This window comes from Pipistrellus hanaki (assembly GCF_964339955.1).
Source record: "Pipistrellus hanaki genome assembly, chromosome: 2".
Classification (NCBI taxonomy): domain Eukaryota; kingdom Metazoa; phylum Chordata; class Mammalia; order Chiroptera; family Vespertilionidae; genus Pipistrellus; species Pipistrellus hanaki.
Genome location: NC_140504.1, coordinates 192,295,374 through 192,309,110, shown reverse-complemented (window position 1 = coordinate 192,309,110; position 13,737 = coordinate 192,295,374). Strand labels below are relative to the sequence as shown.

At 48.7% G+C, this 13,737-nt stretch overlaps 1 protein-coding gene across 1 annotated transcript in view; it reads left to right on the top strand.

Moving 5' to 3' along the window:
- Positions 1-10,330: 10,330 nt before the first annotated feature.
- The window catches only part of SPEN (spen family transcriptional repressor), an 87,067-nt gene continuing 83,660 nt past the window's right edge, over positions 10,331-13,737 (top strand). The window contains exons 1-2 of the mRNA XM_084875267.1: positions 10,331-10,452; positions 10,552-11,270. Coding sequence (XP_084731393.1) covers positions 11,188-11,270 — 83 coding nt within the window. The 5' untranslated portion in view covers positions 10,331-10,452; positions 10,552-11,187. The remainder of the gene's footprint in view (positions 10,453-10,551; positions 11,271-13,737) is intronic.

Here is a 13,737-nt window from a genome sequence, read left to right as displayed (position 1 = left end):
CTTTGTTGATTCCAGCCACCAAGTTAACATTAAAATGCCAAGATTCACATTTAAATATTTCCCCTTTAGTCGGGGAAAACAATAGCTCTTTCAGGATTTGAAATGACACTTGGAAGGCCCATAATAGAGATTTTTATTGAGTCAATTTGCTATTTACATACTCACAAGGGAATTAAAGAAAAGAATTTAAACCGAAGTCGTCCTTCAACAGACAGAAATAAGATATCCTCAACTATTGTTCCAGTTTATGACCGATATAAATAATGGGCTATAAAACCCTAGCTGAAAATAGTGGCGCAGGGCGAGCTTCCCAGCCAGCCAATGGGAAGCCAGCGCCGGCTTCTCCTAGGGCTGACGGCCCTTCAAAGGCACCGTGTTTTTTTTTTTTGTTTTTTTTTAAAGGGACCGCCCTCTCGGTCCCACCAGCGTTGAGCACCTTTGTGGGCCCCCCGCGGGCGAAGCCGCTCGGTGTGACTGCGGTGCGGGGCGCCATCATGGCTCGAGGCGGAGGACACAAAGGGGCCGTGCCGCCTCCCCCAGCGCAGGGCTCCCGAGCGCGCCGTCCTTCTCAGGGTGACATTCCAGCTTCCCACGGTGGAGTTCCGAGCCCTCCCCCACGAAATGTATTCCTTTCACACAGCCAGGGTGGGGCGGACAGGGTCCCGCTTGGGGAGGGCTCAGAGGACGGCGGGGCCGGGGGCTGCGTGCGCGCCTCTCTCGGCGGCCGTCCCGGGGCTCCACGAGCGCGCGCCCCCGGGGCGGCCGCGGCGCAGCCGGAGGCGGAGAACAAAGGGGCCGCGCTCGCCGCCGGGGCGCTCGGGGAGGGAGGAGGGGGGCCCGGGCGCGGCCGCCGCCCCGCCCCCACCCTCCCCCGCCGCCCTGCTCCCCTCGGCGGCGCGAAATGGCGGCCACGCCACAAAATGGCAGCCGGGCACGGTCACGAGCGGGCGCTCGCCGGGACAACACAGGCGCCGCGGACTCCTTTCCCCCCGGCGCGGCCATGGCGGCCCGAGCGCCCTGGTGGCCCCAGCTCCCCTGCCGTGACTTCCCACACCGGCCCTTCCGCTCCCGTCCAGGGGGCGCTGCCGTGACTCTCCCAGGTACCCCATGTCCAGGGGGCGCTTGCGAAAAGGACAAAACTGGATAAAAGAACAGCCCAGAACCTCCCGTCCGGGCGGAGAAGGCGTGCCTCCTCAGGATTCCCACAGTCGCAGCTCCAGGTCCCCAAGAAGACGGGGAAGGGGAATCAAACGAGCTACCCAAGTTTAAGAAAACGGGGTCCAAGAGCCCAGAGGCCAGGGCTTCAGCCGCCGCGTGCAATCCCAGCGTCCTGGGCCCGCACTCGGCGCCGCCGAGGCCTGTGGCCTGGGAGCGCACAGGCAGCCCCGCAGGGCGGGCGCCGCACTCGCTCCGCGCACACATCCAGGGGTCCGTCCAGGCCTTTCATGGCCACCCCCCATTACTCGCGCCCTCTCCCTGTGCTGAGGGGCCTGGGTGCAGACAAAAGGAGGAGCGGCTGCCGAGGTCCCCATGCTTTTCCCCTTTGGAGTGAGGCTCTCGTTGGGCTTGCACTTTGCTCGGACCCCGGCTGGACGGCCGGAGGCAGGGCGGTGGCGGGTGGACTTGGATTTTTTTTCGCTGCCTTTCGCCTCAAATGCTGCTTCCCTGCGCTGCCCAGCCCCCAGCTTCCCTACAGGGCTCCGTCTTTCTAGAAACTTGTCAGAGAAACTCAGCAAAAAGCCTCAAGCTCCGCCACCGCCTTCCTCCCGGAGCATGCGCAGAGGGACGGGGCGGCAAGCTCGGCGCGCGCGCCTGTGCGCGTGAGCGTGAGCGTGGGACGTGCGCGCGCGTGCGCGCTCGCCGCGAGGGGCGGGCGGTTCGGTCACAATGAAGGGAACAGGTTTTCCTCCCCTCCCCCCGCGTTCCGTCGTTGCGCAAGCGCACTGGGGCGACTCCCCTCGCCTTGGAGAGAAGGAGCGGGCGGGGCGGGCCCCGGCGCCTGTCGTTTCTCCGCGCACCTGCGCACTGGTTGGTCTTCGCCCGGCGGCCTTTTCCACGGTGTGTGCGGGAGCGTCTCTGATGTGCAGCGCGTTTGCCCTAGTTCCTGGGTCCTCATCTCCCACTCGCGCCGTCCGCGGCTCCTTCTCCCGCGGGTTTCCTGGAGATGAGCCTGCCCTTGGTGCCTCAGTGCTGAGGTTGGCCCCCTTCCCCGCGTCCTGTTTGGAAGGCTCCTGGCGGGGTTCGGTGTCGGTCCGGAGGGTGGAGAAGCTTTCTCCAGTGGCCCAAGGACTGCGTGGTGGCGGCAGGCTGGTTCCTAGGAGGCGTTGCCTGCAGCGCTAACTAAGCCAAAAGAAAGGTGTCCTTTTTTTTTTTGAAAGCTGCCCTTGGTCCTCCGCTCGGGTTGGCGAGGCTGGCCGCAAGGCTTGTCCTCAGTGTGTGGATGCGGACAAAGAAAGGGCCTGAGCGACAGTTCTGTCCCCCTTTGCAGAATTGAGCTGGAAGCGTGGTAACCATAGTAACCGTGCTTCCTCTTTTTTTTATTCCTCCTTCCTTCAGGGACTGCGGTGGGCATTATTGCCAGGGTGTGGGTTCTTATAACACCCCCCCCTCCCCACCCCCATCCCCAAAGCTCTTTACCTGGCCTAGTAATTCACTGTTCTCCTACCCTGTTTTTGAAATGCAGCAGGTTAAGGTTCCTTTGGCAGAGAACTGAAGCTGGCCTCTTCTCCAGTCTCAGCTTTGTTTTCTTGCCACCCTTCCTTAAAAAAATATATATATGTGTGTGTGTGTGTGTGTACACACATACACACACACACACACACACACACTTTTATTGACTTCAGAGAGGAAGGGAGAGGGATAGATAGAAACATCAATGATGAGAGAGAATCAGTGATTAGCTTCTCCTGCATGCCCCACACGGGATCCAGTACCAAACTGGCATGTGCCTTGACGGGCAATGGAACCATGACCTCCTTCCTGGTTCATGGGTGGATGCTCAACCACTGAGCCACGCCTGAGCCACCCTTCTTTTTTAAGTTCCTTCCTTGCTCTGCAGTGACTGCCTTCCTATATTAGCGCGTAGTGTGCCTTCAGATCCTCATGGAAATAAGGTTTAAAAGAGGGAGCCAGTTTGCAAAGAAAGCACCTTGGGGGCTCCAGGGCTTACAGGGCAGTTGCAGTTTGATAGTTGCCAGCCGCATCCTTGTCTATGAGGTGGTTTGGTGCTCACCTGCCCCTAGGTACCCAGCACCGTTGCCTGCTGGCCCCTTTCCTGGCGAATCTAGGTCAGCCCAGGTTAGCACCCTGGGTTGAGCCACTCCTGAGGATGGGATATCTTTCTTCCGGTGGGGATTTTGAGTTGGTGCTGTATTTTATATACAGGGACTCTTAGTATATAAAAAGCTATCTGGAGGCCGCTGAAGTACAAATAAGCACTAGAATTCTCCCCCTGCTAACAGGACTATAATTTGAAGCTTGGAAATGACCATATCAACTGTTCCTTGAATTGACAGAATTTTTAAAAAATATATATTTCATTTGATATTCCACAGAGAGGAGGAAGGGAGAGAGATAGAGAGCTAGAAATGTCGATGAGAGAGAAACATCGACCAGCCGCCTCCCGCACACCCCCCACTGGGGATGTGCCCGCAACCAACGCACATGCCCTTGACCAGAATCGAACCCGGGACCCTTCAGTCTGCCACTGAGCCAAACCGGTTTCGGCAAATAGAATTTCTGTTAGAGAGTGTCTTAACAGATTATGGTTAACGAGAGTCTTTAAAGTCAAAGTTCTAACAGCAAGGATAGCACTACTAGGTAAGGGAAAGAAAATACAGAGTATGTACATTTTATAATTTTGAATAGACATAAAACCAGAGTTCCTGTGTGCTAATAGGCTCTCTGGAAACTGATTTGGAGGGAAACAAAGTTGAAAATTATGTCAAATATTGAAGCAGTTGTGTGACTTAAATAAGCATTACTGCCCTAGCTAGTGTGGCCCAGTGGTTTAGCATTGGCCATGAACCTAGAGCAGTGTTTTTCAACCTTTTTTGGGCAAAGGCACACTTGTTTCATGAAAAAAATCACGAGGCACACCACCATTAGAAAATGTTAAAAAATTTAACTCTGTGCCTATATTGACTATATATAAAGTAATTCTCTTGAATAGGAATCAAATAAACACAAAGAAAGTATTTTATAATTACTTTATTATGAAATATTAAGTAAACAAAATAGTGAAAAATTATAAAATTCTTGTCTTGTCTGCACCTACGGCACACCAGGCAACATCTCGCGGCACACTAGTGTGCTGCGGAACAGCGGTTGAAAAACGCTGACCTAGAGGTCGCTCATCCAAGTCCCGTGAGGGCACAATCCTAGTTTCTGGCTCTGTTCCCAGTAAGGGGAATGCAGGAAGCAGCCAATTGATGATGTTTCTCATTGATGTTTCTATCTCTCTATCCATCTTCCTTCCTCTCTCTCTAAAAAGCAATAAAAACATTTAAAAAATAAAGACGACTTGCTATTAAACAGCAATAACTAAATTAAAGTGGAGACAGTTTTAAAACATCTCTTGAATGAGTACATAAATAATTTTTTGTTTACATTTTCTACTTCAAACTAGAGCCAGGCCTTTGAAAGGAATGGTAGGGGAACTTAAATTCTAAATTTTATTACATCATAATTGGTAAGAATAAAAGCCAAGTAATATAGGGAAAAAAAAAAAGAAGAAAAAACTGCTAAATCTGAAAATCTCAATGCAAATGTAACAAGTTACCAAACAGATTCCATCAAGTGCACTTCGGTAGTCTTCTCTGAATTAAGCAGTAGCCTTGAATTATATTATTTATATTCTGCTTCCAGGTGTTTAAAAGTTACAATCGCCTAGACCTGGAAGGTTTTGGCTAACGTATATGACTTAGAGTGAAGAGGTTTTTTTTCACATGAGAATTAGCAACATAGTCTTAAAAGTTTCAATGAAATATTTGAGTTAACTTAGAGAATAACATTTTGTTCATGTGGGATCAGTTAAAACAAATGTGTTGATCTAATGTAGTCAAGTATCAACATTTCAAAGGAATCCTTAATTAAAGTAACCCAGATACTGACTTCTAAAAGTTACTTTATTATAACTTTTTCTAATTATAAAAGCAATCCATGTTAAAGAAAAGCTTAGAAAATACTGATGAATAAAAACTTTTAGCCCGGTCAGCGTGGCTGTGCCTCAGTGGTTGAGCATGGACCTATGAACTAGGAGGTCGGTTCTGAGTCTCAGTCAGGCCACATGCCTAGGTTGAGGGCTCAATACCCAGTAGGCAGTGTGCAGGAGGCAGCCAATCAATGATTCTCTCTAATCATTGATATTTCTCTCTCTCTTTTTCCCTACCTTTCTGAAATCAATTAAAAAATATATATGTATTAAAAACTTAAAAACCGAAACCAGTTTGGCTCAGTGGATAGAGCGTCGGCCTGTGGACTGAAAGGTCCCAAGTCTGATTCTGGTCAAGGGCATGTACCTTGGTTGCGGGCACATCCCCAGTGCAGGAGGCAGCTAATCGATGATTCTCCCTCATCGATGTTTCTAACTCTCTATCCCTCTCTCTTCCTCTCTGTAAAAAATCAATAAAATATATTTTTTAAAAACTTAAAAAATATATCTATATTCTCCCTGGCTGGTGTAACTCAGTTGGTGTAGCTCAGTTGGTTGACTGGCCAGGGAGAGGCTTTGATCATTTTAGAACTAGTTAATATATTTTTACATAATGCCTTTAAGAGCAAGTGCCTATATTTAATTTAATTTATTATTTTCTGTGTAGGTGCCTATATTTTTAAGTATGTTTTCTCACGAAACAGCTAAACTTTAGTAGCGTGGAACTTGATCTGTAACCAAATTCATGTTTAGTATTTAAGTAATTATTCTGTTCTGTTTAAATGGTGATATTGCTCTATTGGTTTAAATTCTAAATTTTATTACTCATACTTGGTAAGAATAAAAGCCAAGTAACATGGAAAAAAAAAAAAAAAAGAGGTTATCATTCAAAGTCTGAGTTAGAGGCTCCAGTGCCTTCCCCAGCTGGGCGTCCATTACCCATGACTGAACTAAGCATGCTAAATATGGGAGCTCCTCACAGTCTGAACAGAAGACCTCACTAATAGCACATGTACTTTAATTCTCCTTTGCAAATGGTTTTGCTTTCATGTCACCTTCCTGAGTTATCTTTAATACTCATGAGAAAATTCACTTCAACATCTATTTATAACAGATGGAAAAAAAGAGATCACACCCTACTTTTTTAATCTTTTTCAATTTATCTTTTAAAATTAAAAATCAGAGAATAACAGAGTTGCTTTTCTATTGAAAACATACAAAGATAAATGCTTATGAAGAAATTCTGCCCGTGTAAATATTTTTGTAACAAGGTCAGAAATAGAAAAAGCTTCTCCAGTGTTTCCTGATACATTGCCAATCAAAATGAAATCACTGAGAAAAATCAAACACTTGATTTGGGGCCATGCAAAAAGCATGTACGTTATAACTTTGTTGTTATTAAGACTAATAACTTGTTATTAAGAGCTTTGCAATAGAAGTAACCAAAATTGCAAGAAACTGTGTATTTGACCTGCAATCATTGCATACCGATTTGACCATAGAACCTGGTTGTAATCATGAAAATATTATAAATTGATAATGGTATGTTTGCTTTGTTTTGTTTTTAAATATACTTTTATTGATTTCAGAAAAGAAGGGAGAGGGGAGAGAGATAGAAACATTAGTGATGAGAGAGAATAATTGATTGGCTGCCTCCTGCAGGTCCCCTACTGGGGATCAAACCCACAACCCAGGCATTTGTCCTTCACTGGAATTGAACCTGGGACCCTTCAGTTAGCAGGCTGAGGCTCTATCCACCAGAGCCAAACCAGCTAGGGCAATAATGGTATGTTTTTAATTTCAATGGATATTTTTGATATTAATATGAAATTAATAGTCAACTTAATATTATTCATATTTTTATGGTGTTACTTCCAAATATTTTTACATATATTATCTTTTTTGAAAAAAATATTTTAAAATATATTTTATTGATTTTTTACAGAGAGGAAGGGAGAGGATAGTTAGAAACATCGATGAGAGAGAAACCAGCTGCCTCCTGCACCCCCCCCAATGGGGATGTGCCCGCAACCAAGGTACATTCCCTTGACTGAAATTGAACCTGGGACCTTTCAGTCCGCAGGCTGACACTTTATCCACTAAGCCAAACGGGTTAGGGCTGAAAAATATATATATTTTTTATTTCAGAGAGAGAGAAAGAAATTGAAACATTCACAAGAGGGGCACTGATCTGCTACCTCCTGAAAGTGCCACCTCTGGGGACCAAACCTGCAACCCCAGCATGCGCCCTGACCATGGACCAGGAATTGAACCGGTGGCCTCTTGGTTCATGGGTTGACCTTCAACCACTGAGCCATACCAGCTGGGCTTACATATATTATCTTATTCCATACCTCTAGCAACCATACTAGGTAGAGAAAACAGATTTTTTAATTCTCATTTTGCAGATAAGGATATTGAGACTTAGGGGATTTAATTGATTTGCCTGGCCATATAGCCAGTGACAAAAGTGGAACTGGAATTTTTGACTCTTAACCCAGGGTTACTTTCATTATACTAAATGTTTTTCATTCCTACAGTTAGTATTTTTCAGTGTCCCCCAAAGTTCAAGGACAAATAGTGTTTATTATGCTGAAAGTATCAGGAGGATGGACATTTTTTTTAACCTGCAAATATTATCCTTTATAGAGATGGGTAGAATTCCCACCTGAATTGCTCTTTTGAACCCAGCATTTGTATGTGAGCTATTTTCAAATTAATCTGCTATAAAAATATTAGAGTAATATTTTTTTGGCATTCTAGGAGCACATTAAGATTTGAACAGAAGTACATATTAGTTGGTTATTTTGTTCTAGTTTATCCTCTTACTGTTCCATGGGAGTCACAGACAGATATAAAATACCATATTAACTATAACTCTAATTAGTCTTTCCTAATAATTTTACTTTTAAAAGGTCCCCCCCCCCCCCCCCAGCTCTTGAGGTTTTTTTCCCAGCATGATTTTAACTGACGGCTGCATTCAAGTGAGATTCACTATTTTTCTAACTTCAAGATGTGTTTTTTGATTTCTCTCTTGTCAGTTGCCCCTTTTATTGCAATTGAGCAAAGCTTCTTCTGTTCTTCGTGGTGACATTTTGGTCTTTCCTAAATGGCTTCAGCTAATTCAGGTTTTAAATGAGTAATTTATATCATATTTTAAAATGTGTTTCATATTGTGGTTACTTATATTGAAATTCATGCTGCCCAGCCAGCTAGCTCAGTTGGTTAGAGCATCCTCTGGATATGCCAAAGTTTCGGGTCCATCCCCAGTCAGGGCACATACAAGAATCAGCCAATGAATGCATAAATAAGTGGAACAACAAATCCATGCTTCTCTCTCTCTCTCTCTCTCTCTCAAATCAATAAATACAAATTTAAAACAGGAAAATTCGTGCCTCATGGAAAAATGCACTTCAGTTCAACTCTAATTGCAGCCACATATAGGGAACTACACAGATCATAAGTTTAGGTAATTGTGTGCTGGCCTTACATTCCTTATATTGATCATTGTTGAGACAGAACAATTGCCAATTTGTGAAAGTGCAATGATTGATTTATTTTTACTTTGTTGTTAATCTTCACCCGATGATATTTTTTCTATTGATTTTTAGAGAGTGGAAGCTGGGGGGAGAGAAAGGGAGAGAGAGAGGAAGAGGAGAGAAATATCCATGTCTCTCACATTGATTGGTTGCCTTCCATATTCACCCCAATGGGACATTGAACCTGCACGACTCAGATACAAGACCTTGACTGGGAATCGAACTCAAAACCCTCCTGTGCTTGGGCTGATGCTCTCACCACTGAAAACACCTGCCAGGAATCAATTCCATAATATTTTCAAGAACAAAATTTTCCATTTCATTTAATAACTGATTTGCATGAAGACAAGGTGAACTTCTGGGGTGGCACTAAATACGTTCACTAAATTATTAATGAGTGCCACTATTGTGGTTGTGCTTTTTCTCTAAATTTTCTTGACCTCCTCTTTCTGTTTCTGCCTCTTAACATTTTTCAAAAAATCTGTTTTTATTGCTTTTTAGAGACAGAGGACAAGGAGAGTAATAGATAGAAAAGCATCAATTGGGCTGCCTCCTGCACACCTCCTACTAGGGATGGAGCCCTCAATCTGGGCATGTGCTCTGACCAGGAATCAAACCGGTGATATCCTGGTTCATGAGTTGACATTGAACCACTAAGCCACACCAGCTGGGCTGTGTTTCTGCCTCTTACTAGAGTTCTCAAAACAATTAAAAACAAAAGTGTGTTGAAATGGATAGGGTGAACATATAATAAATGAGGAATACAACATAGAATACACACTAAATTGCCTGGATAAATTCAGAATCTATAATTTTTAGAAATAACTTGTCAAAACCCCCAAAAGCATTTCAAAGGATAAGATGACACATCTTGTACTGTAATTGTTACAACTGTCTAGGTTGGGGGCTTGCTTGGCCTTCTGAAAGTCCTAAGAGAGGAGGAAAGAGAGAGAGTCTTAACTGATCAGACTTGCTGAGATAATTTTTAAGTACAGAGTAGAGACTATTAAACCAAATGCAAGAAAAATTGATGTGACTCTCAGACTCTGACACAATCATTAAGAAACTTAACACAGACAATAACAGAAAACAACAAAACCTACTTGGAACTTTACTACCTGCAACAAAAGAAACCATTATGCAGAGGTGACCCCATGAATTAGTTAGTGCTATTGATTATGGTGGTCATATTTTCCAATTGAAGTTTGGTAAGATGGTTTGTATTTAAGAGGCAGTGAATGAGACCAAATGTTTAAAATATGGAAGCACCACATCTCTATTTTGTTTATATAGATAAAAAATGGAAAAGAAAATTGAGTTGCTGTTTTAAACAAATTTTTCTGAACTCAATACAGTTGTCCTAATTTTGAGTGTTTTCCCCAGGGTTCTGTACACTAGCCTTTATCTAAAAGTTCAACTGTAGGCTTTAAAAACCCTTAGGCCTCCAGTCCCTTAACTCTGCTTAAATATTAAATTATAGTAAATCCTGAGTGAACAATAGTAAACATGTAACCGTCTCATTTCACTTTTATTCCTAATATACCATAACGATCAGCAAGGTCTTGCAGAAAGTTTCGCAAGATCCTATGTGAAATAAAGTTGCTTAATAGTACAAGCTAATGATCCTTGGGAGGGCCGGGTTTCCGACGTCGTCATTGTCTAACTGGGCGGCGAGGAGGGCGGCCTTGTCCTGACACTTTCCCAAGTAGGCGGGGATCCAGAGCCGGGAAGCCGCCGGGAGCCGGTCGGAGGGCGAGCGGGGTAGGTGTCCTGCTTCTCCTCCAAGGAGAGAGGCCCGGCGGCCGCTTTGATACTTATTCCTGTCAAAACCAACCCCCTTTCTCTCTCTTCTTCTTCCAGACCCGTGCCTGGGACCTGTGCTGGAGGGGCCGGAGGCCGCCCGTGCAGCGGCGGGGGCGGAGCCCAGGGCTTGAGTGACAGCGCGCCCGCCTCGCGGCTGCGGCCGGCTCCTCACGCGCCTGCGCACTTGCGCGTCGGGGCCGAGCGCTCGAGCCTTTTTCCCTCCTCCACGCGCCTGCGCGCCGGCTGAGAGGAACTCGGCGTCTCCACCTCGGCGGGCGGGCGGACGCGCGCGCGCCCGCGGGAAGGAGGCGGGCCGCGCGCGCCGGTGGTGGGAAGCGTCCGGCCGCCACAGCGCCAGCTCCGTCCGACTCGCCGCCAGTCCGGGTCCCGCTCGCCCCTCCTCCCCACTCCCCCGCCCGCCGCCGCCCGGGCGCATGCGCTGCCGGAGCGCGAGGGTCGGCTTCGGGTGTGTGGTGGCGGCAGAGCGGAGCTGCGAGCCCGGAGAGTCAGAACCTGGGGGAGAGGGATGGTCTCTGCACGGGGAGGAGCCGGAGGAGCCGCCGCCGCTGCCGACGCCACCGCCGCAGCCGCCGCCGCCGCCGCCGCCCCGGCGCCCGCCTCCCGGCGCTGACGGGCTCCCACGGAGCCGGCGAGGGAGAACCCGCACCAGCGGCCGCCGGCACGCCGCCCAGCATGGTCCGAGAAACCAGGCACCTCTGGGTGGGCAACTTACCGGAGAATGTGCGGGAGGAGAAGATCATCGAGCATTTCAAACGGTGAGTGACACGAGGCCCGGGCGCCGCTGCCCGCTCCGGCCCGTTGCCGGCCCCTCCTCGTGCGCGGAACCGGTGAGGGGACCCGGGCCGGACCCACGGACGGGCGCGGGTCGCGCGGATGCCTGGCCGCCTCGGTCGGCGTCGGGCCTCGGCGGAGCGGGCGCGGCGGCTGCTGCTGCTCTTCCTTCCCAATGAGGAGTAGGCTGCCGCCCGGCCTCCGCGAAGCCGGCGCCGGGAAGGTGCCCTCCGGCTGGCGAGGCGGCGGCGGTGGGACGCGTCCTTGCTGCCGCTGTCCCGGCTCCGAGGGGCCGGCGGGTCGGCCCGGAACCCTAACCCGCCCGCCCGCCCCGCACGGCCAGCTCCGGGGTTCCGCAGCGAGTCCCGCTCCTCAGCTCGGACGCTCGGCAATGTCGGACCCAGAGAGGGTTTTGTGCGAAAGGGCAGGTCCTAGACACATAAGTCTCGGTGTAGGTGATGTGGGAACATCCCGGGGCTGGGAAGACGCCGGGTCCGAGGGGCCTCCTGGAAGGTGTACGATGCACAGGTTTTGTTTGGCGAGGCTGGGGGGAGGACCGAGCCCGGTCACGAGTTGGCGCGCCCGTTTCGGCTCTTTCGCCTCCTTTCAGCGCTGGATGCGGAGGCCGCGGGGACGGTGCGTGCGGCGGCAGGTCCACCTCTAGCGGCCAGGGCCCCGCCTCGTAGGCGCTCGGAGCCCGGGACCCCTGCTCCGCGGCCGCCGCCGGCACCGCCGCTAGGGTCCCACCCCGCGTTCGCTAATGAATGGGTAGGGAAATGCAAGCCTTTGAAAATGAGAAGATGTGGCTTAAAAATAACAAACTTGGCTAGAATATTTTTTGTGGCTATGGAATGTTGGAGTAAGTGGTGTTCTCGACACCTCTTAGTGGTTGGGTAGGATTTAGCGCTTGTCTTTGTGAAATATGTGCGCACCATAACAGCCTCCCCTGTAAGACGCCGAAATGACGTTTTACTTACACCGGGTGCACCTAGAGAAGGACTGCATGCAGCACGTCTGTGATCGCCCTCCCACATTGCCGTTTATTCCGAGATTCAGCATCCTGAAAGGGTTTAAGTTTGTTTTACTCTTAATCCCTCTGGCGACCTAGTCAGCGAAGGGAATTATGGAGCGCCCTCCTCAGTGAGTCACCCTGGGAAAAATAGATGGCGTTGCTTGCTCTCAGGGAGCAGCCTGCCGAAGGAAATGGAAGCGGCGGCGGCAGGGCTCCGCTGCCTTGTAAATGGAGGACCATTGATTCTGTTGGCGGTGGCTGTTACCGGGGTATTAAATCCTCACCTCCGGAGCGCGCGTGTGCGCGTGTCCGCGTGTGAAAAGGAGCCGGGCATAGTGGGGCCATTCATAACCCGCTGTCCTCGGCTGGACGGGGGGAGGCGCGCTTCCAGGGACTCTCCGGCTGTTTACTACGTTGTGCTGGGAAACCAGGCGAGGGCAAGGCCGCTGGCGAAAGCTCGCCTCTGACCCCGCGATAATGGAGACACCTCGGGCTCCGTAGAGAAGCAGATGGGAACTTTCCCTGGAGCTGCTCCGCCCCTTGCTTCCCCACCCTTCCCTGTTTTGGTCGAAAAATAATTTAGGTGCAGATCATTGGAGTGGAAAAAGCACGTCATGTGGTCACTCTATCTCTTTTTGGACGTTCTCTGCTGCCTGGGAAATTTGTGTGCTCCGACGTGCAAACACGTGCATTGCAGCATTCACTTGGCAGTGTTCTGTGGCCAGAGGTGTCATTTTGCATTATGCAGATTCCAGAGACATTGCATGCCTGTCGCGGGGAGTTTGACCCCTCTGCAAGATGAGATGTTAGGGAGAGGAAAGAGGAAGTCGTCCAGGGGAATTTTGGAAGGTTTTAACTGGACGGTGCTGCGGTCCGGCTTGTGTGAATGACTTTCTAAAATGGCGGCCAGGACCCACTTTATGTGGGAATCAGCCGAGCAGATCTCAGAATGCACAGAGGGAGGAGGGGGCAGAGGAGGCGAGCTGCCTTGAAGAGCGGCGGTCTGGAGGAACGTTACTGTATTAAAGAGGGATTAGCTGGCACAGTGCTCACGACTGCACTTAAAGGAGTATTTTACCTTTTGCAGTGCTAAAGCAGATGCTACTGATAAAAGCAGATTATCTTAAAACTAAGCAGACGTTGTGTCCCCGAAACTCCTTTGTTTTAAATGAGAGTTAAAAATTTTTGAGTGGGTAGTATATTCTTATGAGTTTAAAGAGTGTAACCCAAAACACTGGGATTTCCAGTTCCCATCCTCCCCTTCTCTCCTCCACCCCCAACAGGTAATCTCTATTTCTGGTTTCTTGTTTATCCGTAAACATGAACAAGAAATGTTTTTGCTGATCCAGCTCTGGAGCTAAATGGACCTTGTTTGGAGGAATTCATGGCCTTTTGTCTCTGTTGTAGAAAATGTTTTGTAAAACGTGTGATTGTTACTG